This window comes from Papio anubis, chromosome 7 (assembly GCF_008728515.1).
Source record: "Papio anubis isolate 15944 chromosome 7, Panubis1.0, whole genome shotgun sequence".
In the NCBI taxonomy this organism is placed as follows: Eukaryota; Metazoa; Chordata; class Mammalia; order Primates; family Cercopithecidae; genus Papio; species Papio anubis.
Window position 1 is genome coordinate 87,233,856 of NC_044982.1, and position 15,293 is coordinate 87,249,148.

Here is a 15,293-nt window from a genome sequence, read left to right on the forward strand (position 1 = left end):
CAGCCTATGGTTTTTCATTCTGGCAGCCCAAGCTGGTAATACATAGGTACACAACCTATACAGTGAAAACTTTAAGACATTGCTGAGATAAATTTAAAGAAGGCCTAAATACTGGCCTCATAAAATGAGTTAGGGAGGATTCCCTCTTTTTCTATTGATTGGAGTAGTTTCAGAAGGAATGATACCGGCTCCTCCTTTTACCTCTGGTAGAATTCAGCTGTGAATCTGTCTGGTCCTGGATTTTTTTGGTTGGTAGGATATTAATTATTGCTTCAATTTCAGAGCCTGTTATTGGTCTATTCAGAGATTCAATTTTTTCCTGGTTTAGTCTTCAGAGGGTGTATGTGTCCATGAATTGATCTATTTCTTCTAGATTTTGTAGTTTATTTGTGAAGAGATGTTTATAGTATTCTCTGATGGTAGTTTGTATTTCTGTGGGATCAGTGGTGATATCCCTTTTATCATTTTTTATTGCATCTATTTGATTCTTCTCTTTTCTTCTTTATTAGTCTTGCTAGAGGTCTATCAATTTTGTTGATCTTTTCAGAAAACCAGCTCCTGGATTCATTGATTTTTTGAAGGGTTTTTTGTGTCTCTATCTCCTTCAGTTCTGCTCTGATCTTAGTTATTTCTTGCCTTCTGCTCGCTTTTGAATGTGTTTGCTCTTGCTTCTCTAGTTCTTTTAATTGTGATGTCAGGGTGTCAATTTTAGATCTTTCCTGCTTTCTCTTATGGGCATTTAGTGCTATATATTTCCCTCTACACACTGCTTTAAATGTGTCCCAGAGATTCTGGTATGTTGTATCTTTGTTCTCATTGGTTTCAAAGACTATCTTTATTTCTGCCTTCATTTTGTTATGTACCCAGTAGTCATTCAGGAGCAGGTTGTTCAGTTTCCATGTAGTTGAGTGATTTTGAGTGAGTTTCTTACTCCTGAGTTCTAGTTTGATTGCCCTGTGGTCTGAGAGACAGTTTGTTGTAATTTCTGTTCTTTTATATTTGCTGAGGAGTGCTTTACTTCCAACTATGTGGTCAATTTTGGAATAAGTGCAATGTGGTGCTGAGAAGAATGTATATTCTGTTGATTTGGGGTGGAGAGTTTTGTAGATGTCTAGTAGGTCCGCTTGGTGCAGAGCTGACTTCAATTCCTGGATATCCTTTTTAAGTTTCTGTCTTATTGATCTGTCTAATGTTGACAGTGGGGTATTAAAGTCTCCCATTATTATTGTGTGGAAGTCTAAGTCTCTTTGTAGGTCTCTAAGGACTTGCTTTATGAATCTGGGTGCTCCCGTGTTGGGTGCATATATATATATTTAGGATAGTTAGCTCTTCTTGTTGAATTGATTGCTTTACCATTATGTAATGGCCTTCAAAGCCTGGGAGAGACACAACAAAAGAAGATAATTTTAGACCAATATCCCTGATGAACATCGATGCAAAAATTCTCAATAAAATACTGGCAAACTGAATCCAGCAGCACATCAAAAAGCTTATCCACCATGATCAAGTGGGCTTCATCCCTGGGATGTAAGGCTGGTTCAACATCTGCAAATCAATAAATGTAATCCAGCATATAAACAGAACCAAAGACAAAAACCACATGATTATCTCAATAGATGCAGAAAAAAACCTTTGACAAAATTCAACAGCCCTTCATGCTAAAACCTCTCAATAAATTCGGTATTGATGGGACATATCTCAAAATAATAAGAGCTATTTATGACAAACTCACAGCCATTATCATACTGAATGGGCAAAAACTGGAAGCATTCCCTTTGAAAACTGGCCCAAGACAGGGATGCCCTCTCTCACTACTCCTATTCAACATAGTGTTGGAAGTTCTGGCCAGGGCAATCAGGCAAGAGAAAGAAATAAAGAGTATTCAATTAAGAAAAGAGGAAGTCAAATTGTCCCTGTTTGCAGGTGGCGTGATTGTATATCTAGAAAACCCCATCGTCTCAGCCCAAAATCTCCTTAAGCTGATAAGGAACTTCAGCAAAGTCTCAGGATACAAAATCAGTGTGCAAAAATCACAAGCATTCTTATACACCAGTAACAGACAAACAGAGAGCCAAATCATGAGTGAACTCCCATTCACAATTGCTTCAAAGAGAATAAAATGCCTAGGAATCCAACTTACAAGGGATGTGAAGGGCCTTTTCAAGGAGGACTACAAACCACTGCCGAATAAAATAAAAGAGGACACAAACAAATGGAAGAGCATTCCATGCTCATGGGTAGAAAGAATCAATATCATGAAAATGGCCATACTGCCCAAGGTAATTTATAGATTCGATGCCATCCCCATCAAGATACCAATGACTTTCTTCACAGAATTGGAAAAAACTACTTTAAAGTTCTTATGGAACCAAAAAAGAGCCCACATTGCCAAGTAATCATAAGCCAAAAGAACAAAGCTGGAGGCATCACACTACCTGACTTCAAACTCTACTACAAGGCTACAGTAACCAAAACAGCATGGTACTGGTACCAAAATAGAGATCTAGACCAATGGAACAGAACAGAGCCCTCAGAAATAATACCACACATCTACAACCTTCTGATCTTTGACAAACCTGACAAAAACAAGAAATGGGAAAAGGATTCCCTATTTAATAAATGGTGCTGGGAAAACTGGCTAGCCGTATGTAGAAAGCTGAAACTGGATCCCTTCCTTACACCTTATACAAAAATTAATTCAAGATGGATTAAAGACTTAAATGAAAGACCTAAAACCATAAAAACCCTAGAAGAAAACCTAGGCAATACCATTCAGGACATAGTCATGGGCAACGACTTCATGTCCAAAACACCAAAAGCAATGGCAACAAAAGCCAAAATTGACAAATGGGTTCTAATTAAACTGAAAAGCTTCTGCACAGCAAAAGAAACTACCATCGGAGTGAACAGGCAACCTACAGAATGGGAAAAAATTTTTGCAGTCTTCTCATCTGACAAAGAGCTAATATCCAGAATCTACAAAGAACTCAAACAAATTTACAAGAAAAAAACAACCCCCTCAAAAAGTGGGTGAAGGATATGAACAGACACTTCTTGAAAGAAGACATTTATGCAGCCTACAGACACATGAAAAAATGCTCATCATCACTGGCCATCAGAAATGAAAATCAAAACCACAATGAGATACCATCTCACACCAGTTAGAATGGCGAACATTAAAAAGTCAGGAAACAACAGGTGCTAGAGAGGATATGGAGAAATAGGAACACTTTTACACTGTGGGTGGGACTGTAAACTAGTTCAACCATTGTGGAAGACAAGGGTGGTGATTCCTCAAGGATCTAGAACTAGAAATACCATTTGACCCAGCCATCCCATTACTGGGTGTATACCAAAGGATTATAAATCATGCTGCTATAAAGACACATACACACGTTTGTTTATTGCGGTGCTATTCACGATAGCAAAGACTTGAAACCAACCCCAATGTCCATCAGTGACAGGCTGGATTAAGAAAATGTGGCACATATATACCATGGAATACTACGCAGCCATAAAAAAGGATGAGTTCATGTCCTTTGCAGGGACATGGATGCAGCTGGAAACCATCATTCTCAGCAAACTGTTGCAAGGACAAATAACCAAACAACGCATGTTCTCACTCATAGGTGGGAATTGAACAATGAGAACACTTGGACACAGGAAAGGGAACATCACACACCGGGGCCTGTTGTGGGGTGGGAGGAGGTGGGAGGGACAGCTTTAGGAAATATACCTAATGTAAATAACAAGTTAGTGGGTGCAGCACACCAACATGGCACATGTATACATATGTAACAAACCTGCACGTTGTGCACATGTACCGTAGAAATTAAAGTATAATAAAAAAAAATGAAGGCCTAAATAAATGAAATATACCTTGTTCATGGGTTGGAAGACTAAATATTATTAAAATATCAATTATCCCCAAATTAATCTATAAAGTCAGTACAATCCCAGTCAATACCCAAGCAGACTTTTTTTTCTCTGTAAGAGTTGACATGCTGATTCTAAAATTCGTATAGAAATCACAAGAACCTAGAATAGCCAAAAGAACTTTGAAAAATAAAAACAAATTTGGAAGGCTTACTATGCTTGATTTCAAGAATTATTAGAAACTACAGTAATCATGCTGGTCTAGATAGACAAATAAATCAGCAAAACAGAGTCTAGAAATAGACACAAATATATGGACAACTGATTTTTAATTAAGATTCAAAGGCAATAAAATGGAGGCAAGATAATATTTTCAACAAATGATGCTGGAATGATTGTGTATCCATATGCAAAACATGAGGTATGAGGATTCATACCTTATACCATATGAAAAAATTAAGATGAATCACAGGCCTAAATGTAAAACCTAAAAATACAAAACAAAACTTCTAGAATAAAAATTGGGGAAAATCTTTGCGATTAGGTGATAGGTGATGATTTCTCAGATATGACACCAAAGGGCAATCCATAAAAGAAAAAAGTTGATAAATTGGATTCCCCAAAATTTAAAACTTCTGCTCTTCAAAAGATACTGATCAGACACAGGAAAGACAGGTCACAGACTGGGAGAAAATATTTGTGAGGCATATATCAAATAAAGGACTTAAATCCAGAATACTTAATGAATATTCAAACCTCAATAAGAAAACAGACAACCCAGTTAAACAATGAGCAACAAAGACCTGCTTTGGGGCAGATGAAGTAGGTGCTTTCCCTATCCTTCCCTCTAAGTACAAGTAAAAACCTTGGATAGTATATATAAAACAAACACGAGACTCTGAAATGTGGTGAGAACAAAGGCACACTGGCTATGGACATCAGGACCTAAGAAACAACATGATAGTGAGTTTCTTAGGTGTTTTTTTTTTTTTTTTTTTTTTTTTTTTTGCCACATATATTCCAGACTTGGCAACCAACAAATGCCAACAGGCATAGATAAAATAGGCCAACAGAAGTCTGCTTGCTGTAGCCAAAGGACTGGGAAAGGGGCAACCTAGAAAGACAGAAAAGTTTTAGACAATATCTAAAACTTTTTTTTAGCCAGACACCACAGAAAAAAACTGTGGCCCTTTATATGCCAGCAAAGGCTGATTGAGGAGCTTATATTTTAACTCTCACCAGGCTCTAAATAAGTACCCCAACACCTGTTGGAATGGGTAAGAGAAGGCTTAGTAGGAAGCTGGGACTTTTACTCCTGCATTAACAGGATATCCCATTCCCCTCCCCCAACCCAGCAGTGTCAGTGAAGACTATGTAGGGGAGCTTGGACTTTCACCGTCCCCTGGAAGTAATGAGGTGCCTCTTCCACTCCTGCTTGAGTAGTATCAGAAGACATCTAGTGGAAAGATAAGACTTTTTCACTGCCCATTGGTCATGAGGCCATGCATTCTATGTGCAGTAATGGCCATGGAGGGGGAGCTAGAACAGCCATGCAACCCAGAAGTAATGAGGAACTCCTCTCCCCTTACTTCCTTTCCAAAAGCTTGGACTGCTTTTCCCACTTGACAGTAACTGGCCAGTACTGTCTTCCCCCTGCTGGAAGAGCATCAGTGGAAGTCAGCTAAAACAACATTTAAGATCCAGAGGCTTATTATAAAACCCAAAATGTCCAGGTTTAAGAAATTGAAAATCACTCATCATGCTAAGAACAAGAAAAATCTCAACTTGAATTTAAAAAGGCAATCTATGAACAGTAACACTGAGATAACAAAGATGTTACAATTGTCTGACAGATATTTTAAAGCAACCACCATAAAAATGCAATTACTAACTAATGAGCAATTACTAACACACTTGAAACAAACAAAAATTACAAAGTCAGCAAATAAACAGAAAATCTCAGGAAAGAAATAGAAGATATAAAGAAGAACCAAATGGTAATTTTGAACTGAGAAATATAATATTCAGTGAATAGATTCATAAGCAGAATGGTAAAGACAGACTTGAAGACAAGAACAGAAATTACCCAATCTGAAAAACAGAGAGAAAACAGACTGGAAGAGAAAAGGGCAGAGCCTGAGAACAGTAGGATATGACAAGATATCTGACATTCATATCATCATAATGTTGAAAGGAGAGGAGACTGAAGGTGGGAGTGAAAAAGTACTCAAAGAAATAATAGCTGACAACTTGCCAAATTTGGCAAAAGCATCTACAGATTCAAGACACTGTTCAGAATAGATTGAAAGAAACCTACACCAAGATACATCATAGTAAACTGAAAACTAAAGACAAAGAAAAAGCTTGCAAGAAATGAGAGAGAAATGATGCATTACCTTTAAAGAGAAAAACAATTTGAAAGCAATTTCTCATTAAAAAACAAAAACAAAAAAAATCCTGGAGGCCAGGAGGAAGTGGCACAATACTTTTCAAGTGCTGAAAAAAGAAAAAGGAATTTTCAACCCAGAAATCTATGTCTATAGAAAATACCCTTCAGGAATTGAGAGGAAATCAAGACATTGGACCCACCAAAAGAATGGCTATAGGAAGTTTTCTAAACAGAAAGGAAATGATGAAAAGAGGAGTCAGGGAACTTTAGGAAGAAAAAGATTGTGAAAATAAAAATGGGTAAATACAATATATTTTCCTTCTTTTGCGTTTTCTAAATTATGTTTGATCGTTGAAGTAAAAATCACATGCTCTTTCTGACGTTCTAAATGTATGTAGAAGAAATGTTTAAGAAAATTATACTATAAATGGGGGAGGGCAAAGGGAATAAAAGTTTCTGTACTTCACCTGAGCTGGTAAAGTGACAATATCTAGACTGATAAGTTATATAATACCTAGAAAACCCACTGAAAAACAAAACTATAGACAGAGATACACTAAGAGAACCTATAGATAAATTGGAATTGAATTCCAAAAAATTATTAAAAGTAATCCATAGGAAGACAGGAAAAAGAAAACAGAAATGAATAACAAGAGAGAACAAGAAGGAAACAAAAAGGCAGTATAAAGCCTTAACATATTACATTAAGTGTTAATGATCTAAATAAACCAATTAAAAGAGATTGACATAGTAGATTAAAAAATATGACCCAGGCTGGGCGAGGTGGCTCACGCCTGTAATCCCAGCACTTTGGGAGGCCAAGGCAGGCAGATCACGAGGTCAGGAGTTCAAGACCAGCCTAACCAACATGGTGAAACCCTATCTCTACTAAAAATACATAAATTAGCTGGGTGTGGTGGTGCACACCTGTAATCCCAGCTATTGAGGATGCTAAGGCAAGAGAATCACTTGAACTTGGGAGGCAGAGGTTGCAGTGAGCCGAGAGCATGCCATTGCACTCTAGCCTGGGCGACAGTGATATTCCATCTCAAAAAAAAACAGAAAAAAAAACGACCCAACAATATGCTTCCTACAAGAAATACACTCCAACTAATAACACTAAAGTCAGATTGAAAGTAAAAGGATGGTAAAATATTATACAAATAATCAAAAGCAATCTAGGATGGCTATATTAATGTCAGATAAAATAGACTTCAAGACAGAGATTATATAATGATAAAAGGGTCAATCCACCGCAGAGACATAGCAATCCTAAATGTGTGGGCATCACACAACAGAGCTGCAAAATATATAAAGCAAAAACTGATAAATTGAAAGGAGAAATAGACAAATTCACAATTATATTTGGAAACTTCAACACCCCTCTCTCAAAAAAGAACAGAACAACTAGGCAGAAAATCAGCAATGATATAGAAGAGCTCCGCTATACAATCAACGTAACTGACTTGTGTAGAGCACCCAACAACAGCAGAACACATATTCTGTTCAAGTGCCCACAAAACATTTAAACTACGGTGGATCATATCCTGGGCCATCAAACAAACCTCAACAAGTTTAAAAGAATTGAAATTATACAAAGTGTTTTTTCCAAACCCATGGAATTAAAGTAGAAATCAATAGCAGGATGGTAACAGGAAATCTTTTTTTCTTTTTTTCTTTTTTTTTTTTTTGAGATGGAGTTTTGCTGTTGTCACCCAAGCTGGAGTACAATGGTGCAATCTTGCTTACTGCAATCTCCACCTCCCAGCTTCTGCCTCAGCCCCCTGAGAAGCTGGAATTACAGGTGTGCTCCACCATGCCTGGCTAATTCGTGTGTGTGTGTGTGTGTGTGTGTGTGTGTATTTCTAGTAGAGGCGGAGTTTCACCACGTTGGCCAGGCTAGTCTCAAACTCCTGACCTCGGGTGATCCACCCGCCTTGGCCTCCCAAAGTGCTGGGATTACAGGAATGAGCCAACATACCCAGCTGATAACAGGAAATCTATAAGCCCTATTGATCACTGTATCTAAACATATTATTACTTCCTGGTAATTTCATTCTTTCCTGAATTCCCTTCATCCTGCAGAGTGCTTAGCATGTGGGAAGTTATTGTTTATGCTATGTTTGTATTAGTCAGTGTTCACCAAAGAAACAGAGACAGTAGAATATATAGATATATGAGGAGATTTATTACGGGAATTGGCTCACTTGATTTTGGAGGCTGAGAAGTCCCATGATATGCCAATTAAAAACTGGAGAAAGGCCAGGCATGGTAGCTCACGCCTGTAATCCCAGCACTTTGGGAGGCTGAAGCGGGCGGATCACCTGAGGTTGGGAGTTCAAGACCAGACTGACCAACATGGAGAAACCCTGTCTCTACTAAAAATACAAAATTAGCCAGGCGTGGTGGCACATGCCTGTAATCCCAGCTACTCGGGAGGCTGAGACAGGAGAATCGCTTGAACCCGGGAGGGCGGGGGTGGGGGGAGCCCGAGATTGCGCCACCGCACCCAAGCCAAGGAAAAAAGAGCGAAACTGCATCTCAAAAAAAAAAAAAAAAAGGCTGAAGAACTAGGAAAGCTGATGGTATAACTCCCAGTTTGAGGCCAAAAGCCTCAGTGGGATGAGCAGAGGAGGGAGCTGGTGTAAGTTCTAGAGTCGGTGGGCCTGAGAACCAGGAGCTCCAATGTCTGAGAAGAGGAGAAAATAAATGTCCCAACTCAAAAAGAGACAGAATTTGCCCTTCCTCTACCTTTGAGTTCTATTCTTGCCCTCAACAGATTGGATGAGGCCCACCCACACTGGGGAGGGTGGAAGTTGTTTACCTATTCCACTGATTCAGATGCGCATCTCTTCAAGAAACACCCTCACAGGCATTCCCAGAAATAAATGTAAAGGTGGCCAGCTGTCTGGCATCTCTTAGCTCAGTCGAGTTGACACTTAAAAACAGCCATCACAAGCCATTATCCTCAGCAAACTAACACAGGAACAGAAAACTAAACGCCCTATGTTCTCACTTATAAGTGGGAACTGAACAATGAGAACAGATGGACACAGGGAGGGGAACAACACACACTGGGGCCTGTCGGAGGGAAGCTGGGGGAGGAAGAGCATCAGGATAAATAGCTAATGCATTCTGGGCTTAAATACCTAGGTGATGGGTTGATAGGTGGAGCAAACCACCATGGCACACATATACTTATGTAATAAACTACACATCCTGCATATGTACCCAGGAACTTAAAAAAAAAAAAAAAGACTAGGTATAGTGGGTCACGCCTATAATCCCAGCACTTTGGGAGGCTGAGGCAGGTGAGTCACTTGAGGCCAGGAGTTCAAGACCAGCCTGGCCAACATGGCGAAACCCCTTCTCTACTAAAAAAAAAAAAAAAATACAAAAATTAACCGAGTGTGGTGGTGAGCACCTGTAGTTCCAGCTACTCGGGAGACTGAGGCATAAGAATCACTTGAACCCGAGAGGCAGGTTGCAGTGAGCTGGGATCACACCACTCCATTCCAGCCTGGGTGACAGAGCAAGACTGTCTCAGAAAACAAAACAAAACAAGAAACTAGCCATCGCAGTTAATGAAAGAAAGACTTGATATCTCAAATCCATAAAATTCCCTGCATTTCAGGTGCTTCTCTCTGGTTTAAGCTGCCATCATCTTGCTCCTAATTGACTCCGCCAGCTTCCTGACGGGGCTGTCTTCTAATCTTGCCAATTCATTCCACATACTGTGAAAGAAAGAACACATTGGGTCATGTTAGTCCGCTGCTTAAACAAAACAAAACAAAAACCCTTCATTGCCTCCCCATTGTTCTCAGGCTAAAAAATCCATACATTCGCCTGGCTTTGAAAGCACTTAATTTTCTCTGGCCCCTGCCTGCCTCTAGCCTGCTCACCTACCACGCTGCCCCTCTGCCCTTCATCCCATCATATGCAGCCCCTGACTTAGTCTGCTCCTGTGTCCACTGAGCCTTCAATTCAAGGTGTCTGCTCACAGAGCTCCTGAGCTACCATTCCATGCAGAGCGTTTGCTTGTCCCCTGCTGCAGCTCAGTCTCACTTCCTCTGGGCAGCCCCTCCTTGCCGTTCTCCTGTGCGTGGCGCTGCCTTTTCACAGTACAGTTCCCTTGCCTACTCCTCCGTTCCCTGCTCTGGCCTGGAGAATCTGCCAGCCCGCATGTGCCTAGCACTCAAATGAAGATTCAACTCAGGATCGGATGAACAACCAAAACAGGGTCACCAACTGTACTCCATTAAAAACATACTTTATTTCTGTCTGGCATGAAGAAATTTATTTTTTAAAACATAAATGAATTTAATTTGATGTTCTTTTTGAATGTTTCATTTGCTTTGATTTCAGATTGAAGAAGAAATAAAGGGGTGTTTGCAGTTTTTGCAATCTGTTTATTCAACATTTGGCTTCTCCTTTCAATTAAACCTGTCAACAAGGCCGGAAAACTTCCTAGGAGAGATTGAGATGTGGAATGAGGCTGAGAAGGTAAAAGACACACCTTGTACTTCCTCTTCATTTTAGTCATATGGAAAACACCTGAGAGGCTGTGCTTCTTTGCAGGAGGATGCAATAATTTGTAATAGAAATTTTGAAACTGGAAATTGTGGGATAAATGTATAGGTTGTAGAATGTGGTTATCCCGTTTTCTTTGTGACGGTGATAATAATAATACCTTACATTTGCTTCACACTTAAAGTTCATATCTGGCTTTTACTTATAGTCTTTCAGTGCTGGTCACTAAGAATTGGCTCAGGTTTTTAAAGAAATCTTCTGATTGCTATAACTCTCGGTTTGTGAGGTTTATTTTAAACCATTGCCTGTTGAGTCATCTTAGTTCAACTGTAGAGTCCCAGGGCTGCATGGTCTAGATGTAGATGTGCATACTTGATGCTGGAGTCCCCTTCATAGACACGTCCTGTCATGCCCTGCCCTGTGTCTGTCTGAAGACACCCACGCTCAAAGACGTTACATCTAAGCTTTGCAAAACCAAGATAAGGGACTCATCACATTGCTTTTTTTTCCTTAATAAACAAAGGATATAGTGTATTTCCTGTGTTCGCTTTTATTAAAAATGAGGATGGTGTCATGGCCAGATACCCTGCTCCGCCTATTAGTTCTCCTCTCCTTGGAATATAATAGTCCCCACTTATCCATGGGGAATAAGACGCCAAGTGGATGCCTGAAACCCTGGATGGTACCAAATTGACGGCAATCAGGTTAGGACACCTATCTGTTCATGCCTTCACCCACAAATTTAATGCCCTTTTTTTTTTTTTTTTTTTTGAGACGGGGTCTTGCTCTTTCGCTCAGGCTGGAGTGCAGTGGCACGATCTCGGCTCACTGCAAGCTCCACCTCCCAGGTTCACATCATTCTCCTGCCTCAGCCTCCTGAGTAGCTGGGAGTACAGGCGCACGCCACCACACCTGGCTAATTTTTTGTATTTTTAATAGATACGGGGCTTCACCATGTTAGCCAGGATGGTCTCGATCTCCTGACCTCCTGATCCTCCCACCTCGGCCTCCCAAAGTGCTGGGATTTAATGCCCTTTCTTAACTAAGCACTTTTCATACACCGTGGCTGGAACTTTTGCAGTGTGAGATGCAACAGCAAAACTAGCATGAATTTTTTTTTCCTTCTTCACTAATTCACAACTTACCCAATGGATAGAAGATTTTTTTTTTTAACCATAGCTCTTAGCAACTTCAGCATAGGATTTTTTTTCCTTATTAAATTGATAACTTTCACCTTTTCACTTAAAGGAAGCATTTTGTGGCTTCACTCTGGCATATCCAGATTGCTAGTAACACAACTCTTGTGCTTTGAGGCCATGGTTAAGGAAAATAAGGGTGATGTGAACGTAATCACTGTGATACTGCACAGGTGATTTGAAACATGACAGCTCGTAAGTGACTAACAGGTGGGCAGTGCACCCAGCATGGAGACTCTGGACAAAAGGATGAGTCACATCCCAGGTAGGACAGAGTAGGATAGTGCTTTATCCTGCTGCTCAGAGCAGTGCACAATGTAAAACTTATGAGTTGTTTATTTCTGGAATTTTCCATTTAATATTTTCAGACCTCAGTCGACTGCGGGTAACTGAAACTGAGAAAAACGAAACCACAGATAAGGGGGACTACTGTACTCATGGGAGCTTAACACACAAATACAAGAAATACGAATCAGAGAAGCACTGGATTAATAGTGTAACAATTATTTTTACATGATTAATAGGTACAGAAGCCAAGCAGAGGCTGCACAAAAGCAGTTTAGCCTTGAGCTCTAAATAGGGCCTTCTCCTCTGCACTGACCCGTGCCCACCCTAAGCTCTTCTTCCACATCCACTGCATGGACTAAGAGGGCCAAATGAGATAGACTATCTACCCTGGGAAGGATGCAGACTCAGTTTACCTAACAGCCATGTGGAAGCAGGAAGAGGAAATGAGGACACAGAGCTCAGATCTGGAGCCATTTTACTCCAGACTTTAAATTCTGAAAGTACTTTATCTCCATGAGTAAATCATAGAAGATCTCTAAGCATCAGGATCAAGCATGAAATGGTGATGATGAGACAGTGGTGGTGATGGTGGTGGTGATGTAGCGATAACACCTACTTCCTGAGGGTGTGGTGAACTTAAATGAAATAATTTACAGGAGTGTTAGGCATAATGCCAGGCACATGTAAGTGCCCAGTAGATGTTAGGTGTTGGTATCATTGTCATTACTCTATTTATTTGAAGTTTGGCGGGGTGTGGGGAGCTGAAAAAGGGATGGACCAGGTATAGACCTGGCATGGAGAGGACAGGCTGGAAGTCCCAGCATTTTTGCTCTTTTCTTAACTGATGGGAGTAAATAGGTTAGCAACCAAGCCTGAGGTCACCCAGGGGTGTGACTGGTTGGACCTGCTTCTGCTTTGGGGATATTTCTCTCAAATATCTAACCCTGGCCTGGAAATCACTGAAATGAGCATTTAAATATTTTGTCTTCAGAAGTGTCTGAAACAGTTTGAAAGAGACACATCTTGCATGAATGCAATGCTCTTTTGGCTCTGGCAGCTCCTACTGTGCCCTCCTGTTCTGTGTCCTCCAAGGCCCAAGGAGCAGCAGTGACCCCTGCTTTATCCTCTTCTCCAAAACTTGGCCTTTCCGTGGCTTTTTAGCCTCTTGCAGTCCCCAGAATTCTTTCCATCACTTGGTATCTGCTGTAGGAGGGCCTCATTTGTCCTGGAAACATGAGAAGGAAACCTGTGTTCCTTCTCCTTTTAGAAACAGAGTAGAACAGGGGAGCATGGCCTCCAGTCCCAGGAAATGTCTCCATGGGGGTGGCTTCCTCTGGTCCTAAGTAGAAAAGAAGCTGCTTCTGTAAGATCAGGCCTATGTGGGACACTCTCAGGATCCCAGGAATAAAATCTCCATCTCTCTCAAGATCATATCCTGACTGAGGTCCTAGGAAAGGCTTCCAGGACTCCAGGAGTCAGCTTTCTTGATGATGGCAGCTTTGGCCTTAAGACTGCCACTGCTTTGATTTCCCCATGAGGCATGTCACTCCCAAAAATCGGCCCCCTCATGGGCACCAGTATGATGGAGGCGATGATGGGAGTTTGGCTCGTGTTTTGGCAGTACTTTGGCCAAGGACTTAGGAATGCCCACGTGCTTCCCAGGGAAGCTGGATTCATGGGAATACTGGAAGACTCTGGGAAATTTTTCATTAACACACACTTGCACCCTCACCTTCAATGTGGAACATCTTCACTACAAGCTAAGTTGAAGGCATGTAGTGGCTTAGGCTGAAGACAAAAGTAGAGCCTCATGCTCCCATACCCCTATAAATTATAAGTGACCCTCCCAGACATGTGCAGAGGTGAAGGAAAGGCAAAAAAGAAGTAGCGAGGCCTGCCCTCTTGGCCTTCTTACCCACCCAGACTCAGAGTGGAAGAGGGAGTGAGATCAAGGCTTTCCTGCTTTTTCATGTGTCAAGGCCCCACCTACAAGGGGAATGGGTCTTGGAACCTCACCAGGAGGCAGAAGCTGGTTGTTGTTTAGGGCACAGGGGACCTGTGTTAAGAGGAAGACCAAGCGTCCCCTCCCTAATGCTTACCTGGAATTCACTGGAACAATTTATAAATGATCTTTTCTCCCCAGTTGAAATGTTTATGTTTCTTGAGAGCAGGTGGCACCTTAATCATCTCTGTGTAGTCCCTGCTCAATAGTTTATTGAATGTAAAAGATGCTCAATAAATATATGTTGAACATAGACTGTAATGAAGAGTTATAGTAACTTTTGTGAGCTGTATGTAAAAAAAAATACAATGTATAATTTTATCTTTTTTCCTCTTTTGAAAAAGCAACTGCAGAATAGCTTGATGGAATTTGGAGAACCATGGAAAATGAACCCAGGTGATGGAGCATTTTATGGCCCTAAAGTAAGTAGACCATATGCTTCTTTTAAGTAAAATTTAAAAGAAAAATAAATACCCTCTCTAAGAAAACATTATTTAATTTGTAGATTGACATAAAAATCAAGGATGCTATTGGCAGATACCATCAATGTGCTACAATTCAGCTGGACTTCCAACTGCCTATTAGATTTAATCTCACATATGTTAGGTGAGTGATTGAATGTGATAAATATTATAGTACTAATATTCTAATTGTCATTTGAGTATTAGCAATACAGAAATAAACATTAGTGAATGTCTAGTATATGTACTATACACTCAATATATATTTGTTTACCTGATCATAATCCAGTTGGGAATCAACTTGAATTTTCTGGTCTAGTAGGGGGAGGAACATAACTAAACATGAGCGTAGAGATATGAACAAAGTGCCATGAAAACACGATCCAGGCTGCTGACTCACCCTGAGTTACAGAGGGGAAGACTTCACAAAATGCTGGCATTGGGTCTGTGTCTTAAGGATGAGATGTTTTCTTGAAAAAGCAGAGGGAAAAAAAGGCAATTTTATCACTGTAAGCCAACAACTTCTTTAAAAAAAAAAAAAAAAGAACATA

At 40.4% G+C, this 15,293-nt stretch overlaps 1 protein-coding gene across 5 annotated transcripts in view; it reads left to right on the forward strand.

Moving 5' to 3' along the window:
• Positions 1–15,293, forward strand: part of TARS3 (threonyl-tRNA synthetase 3) — a 78,007-nt gene that overhangs the window by 40,685 nt on the left and 22,029 nt on the right. For all 5 annotated transcript variants that reach the window (XR_004184977.1, XM_021940922.2, XM_031668288.1 and 2 more), the window contains exons 13-15: positions 10,631–10,768; positions 14,626–14,703; positions 14,787–14,887. Coding sequence is in view for 4 of the 5 variants with exons in the window: in XM_021940922.2 (XP_021796614.2) it covers positions 10,631–10,768; positions 14,626–14,703; positions 14,787–14,887 (317 nt within the window). In the remaining variant the exon portion in view is untranslated. The remainder of the gene's footprint in view (positions 1–10,630; positions 10,769–14,625; positions 14,704–14,786; positions 14,888–15,293) is intronic.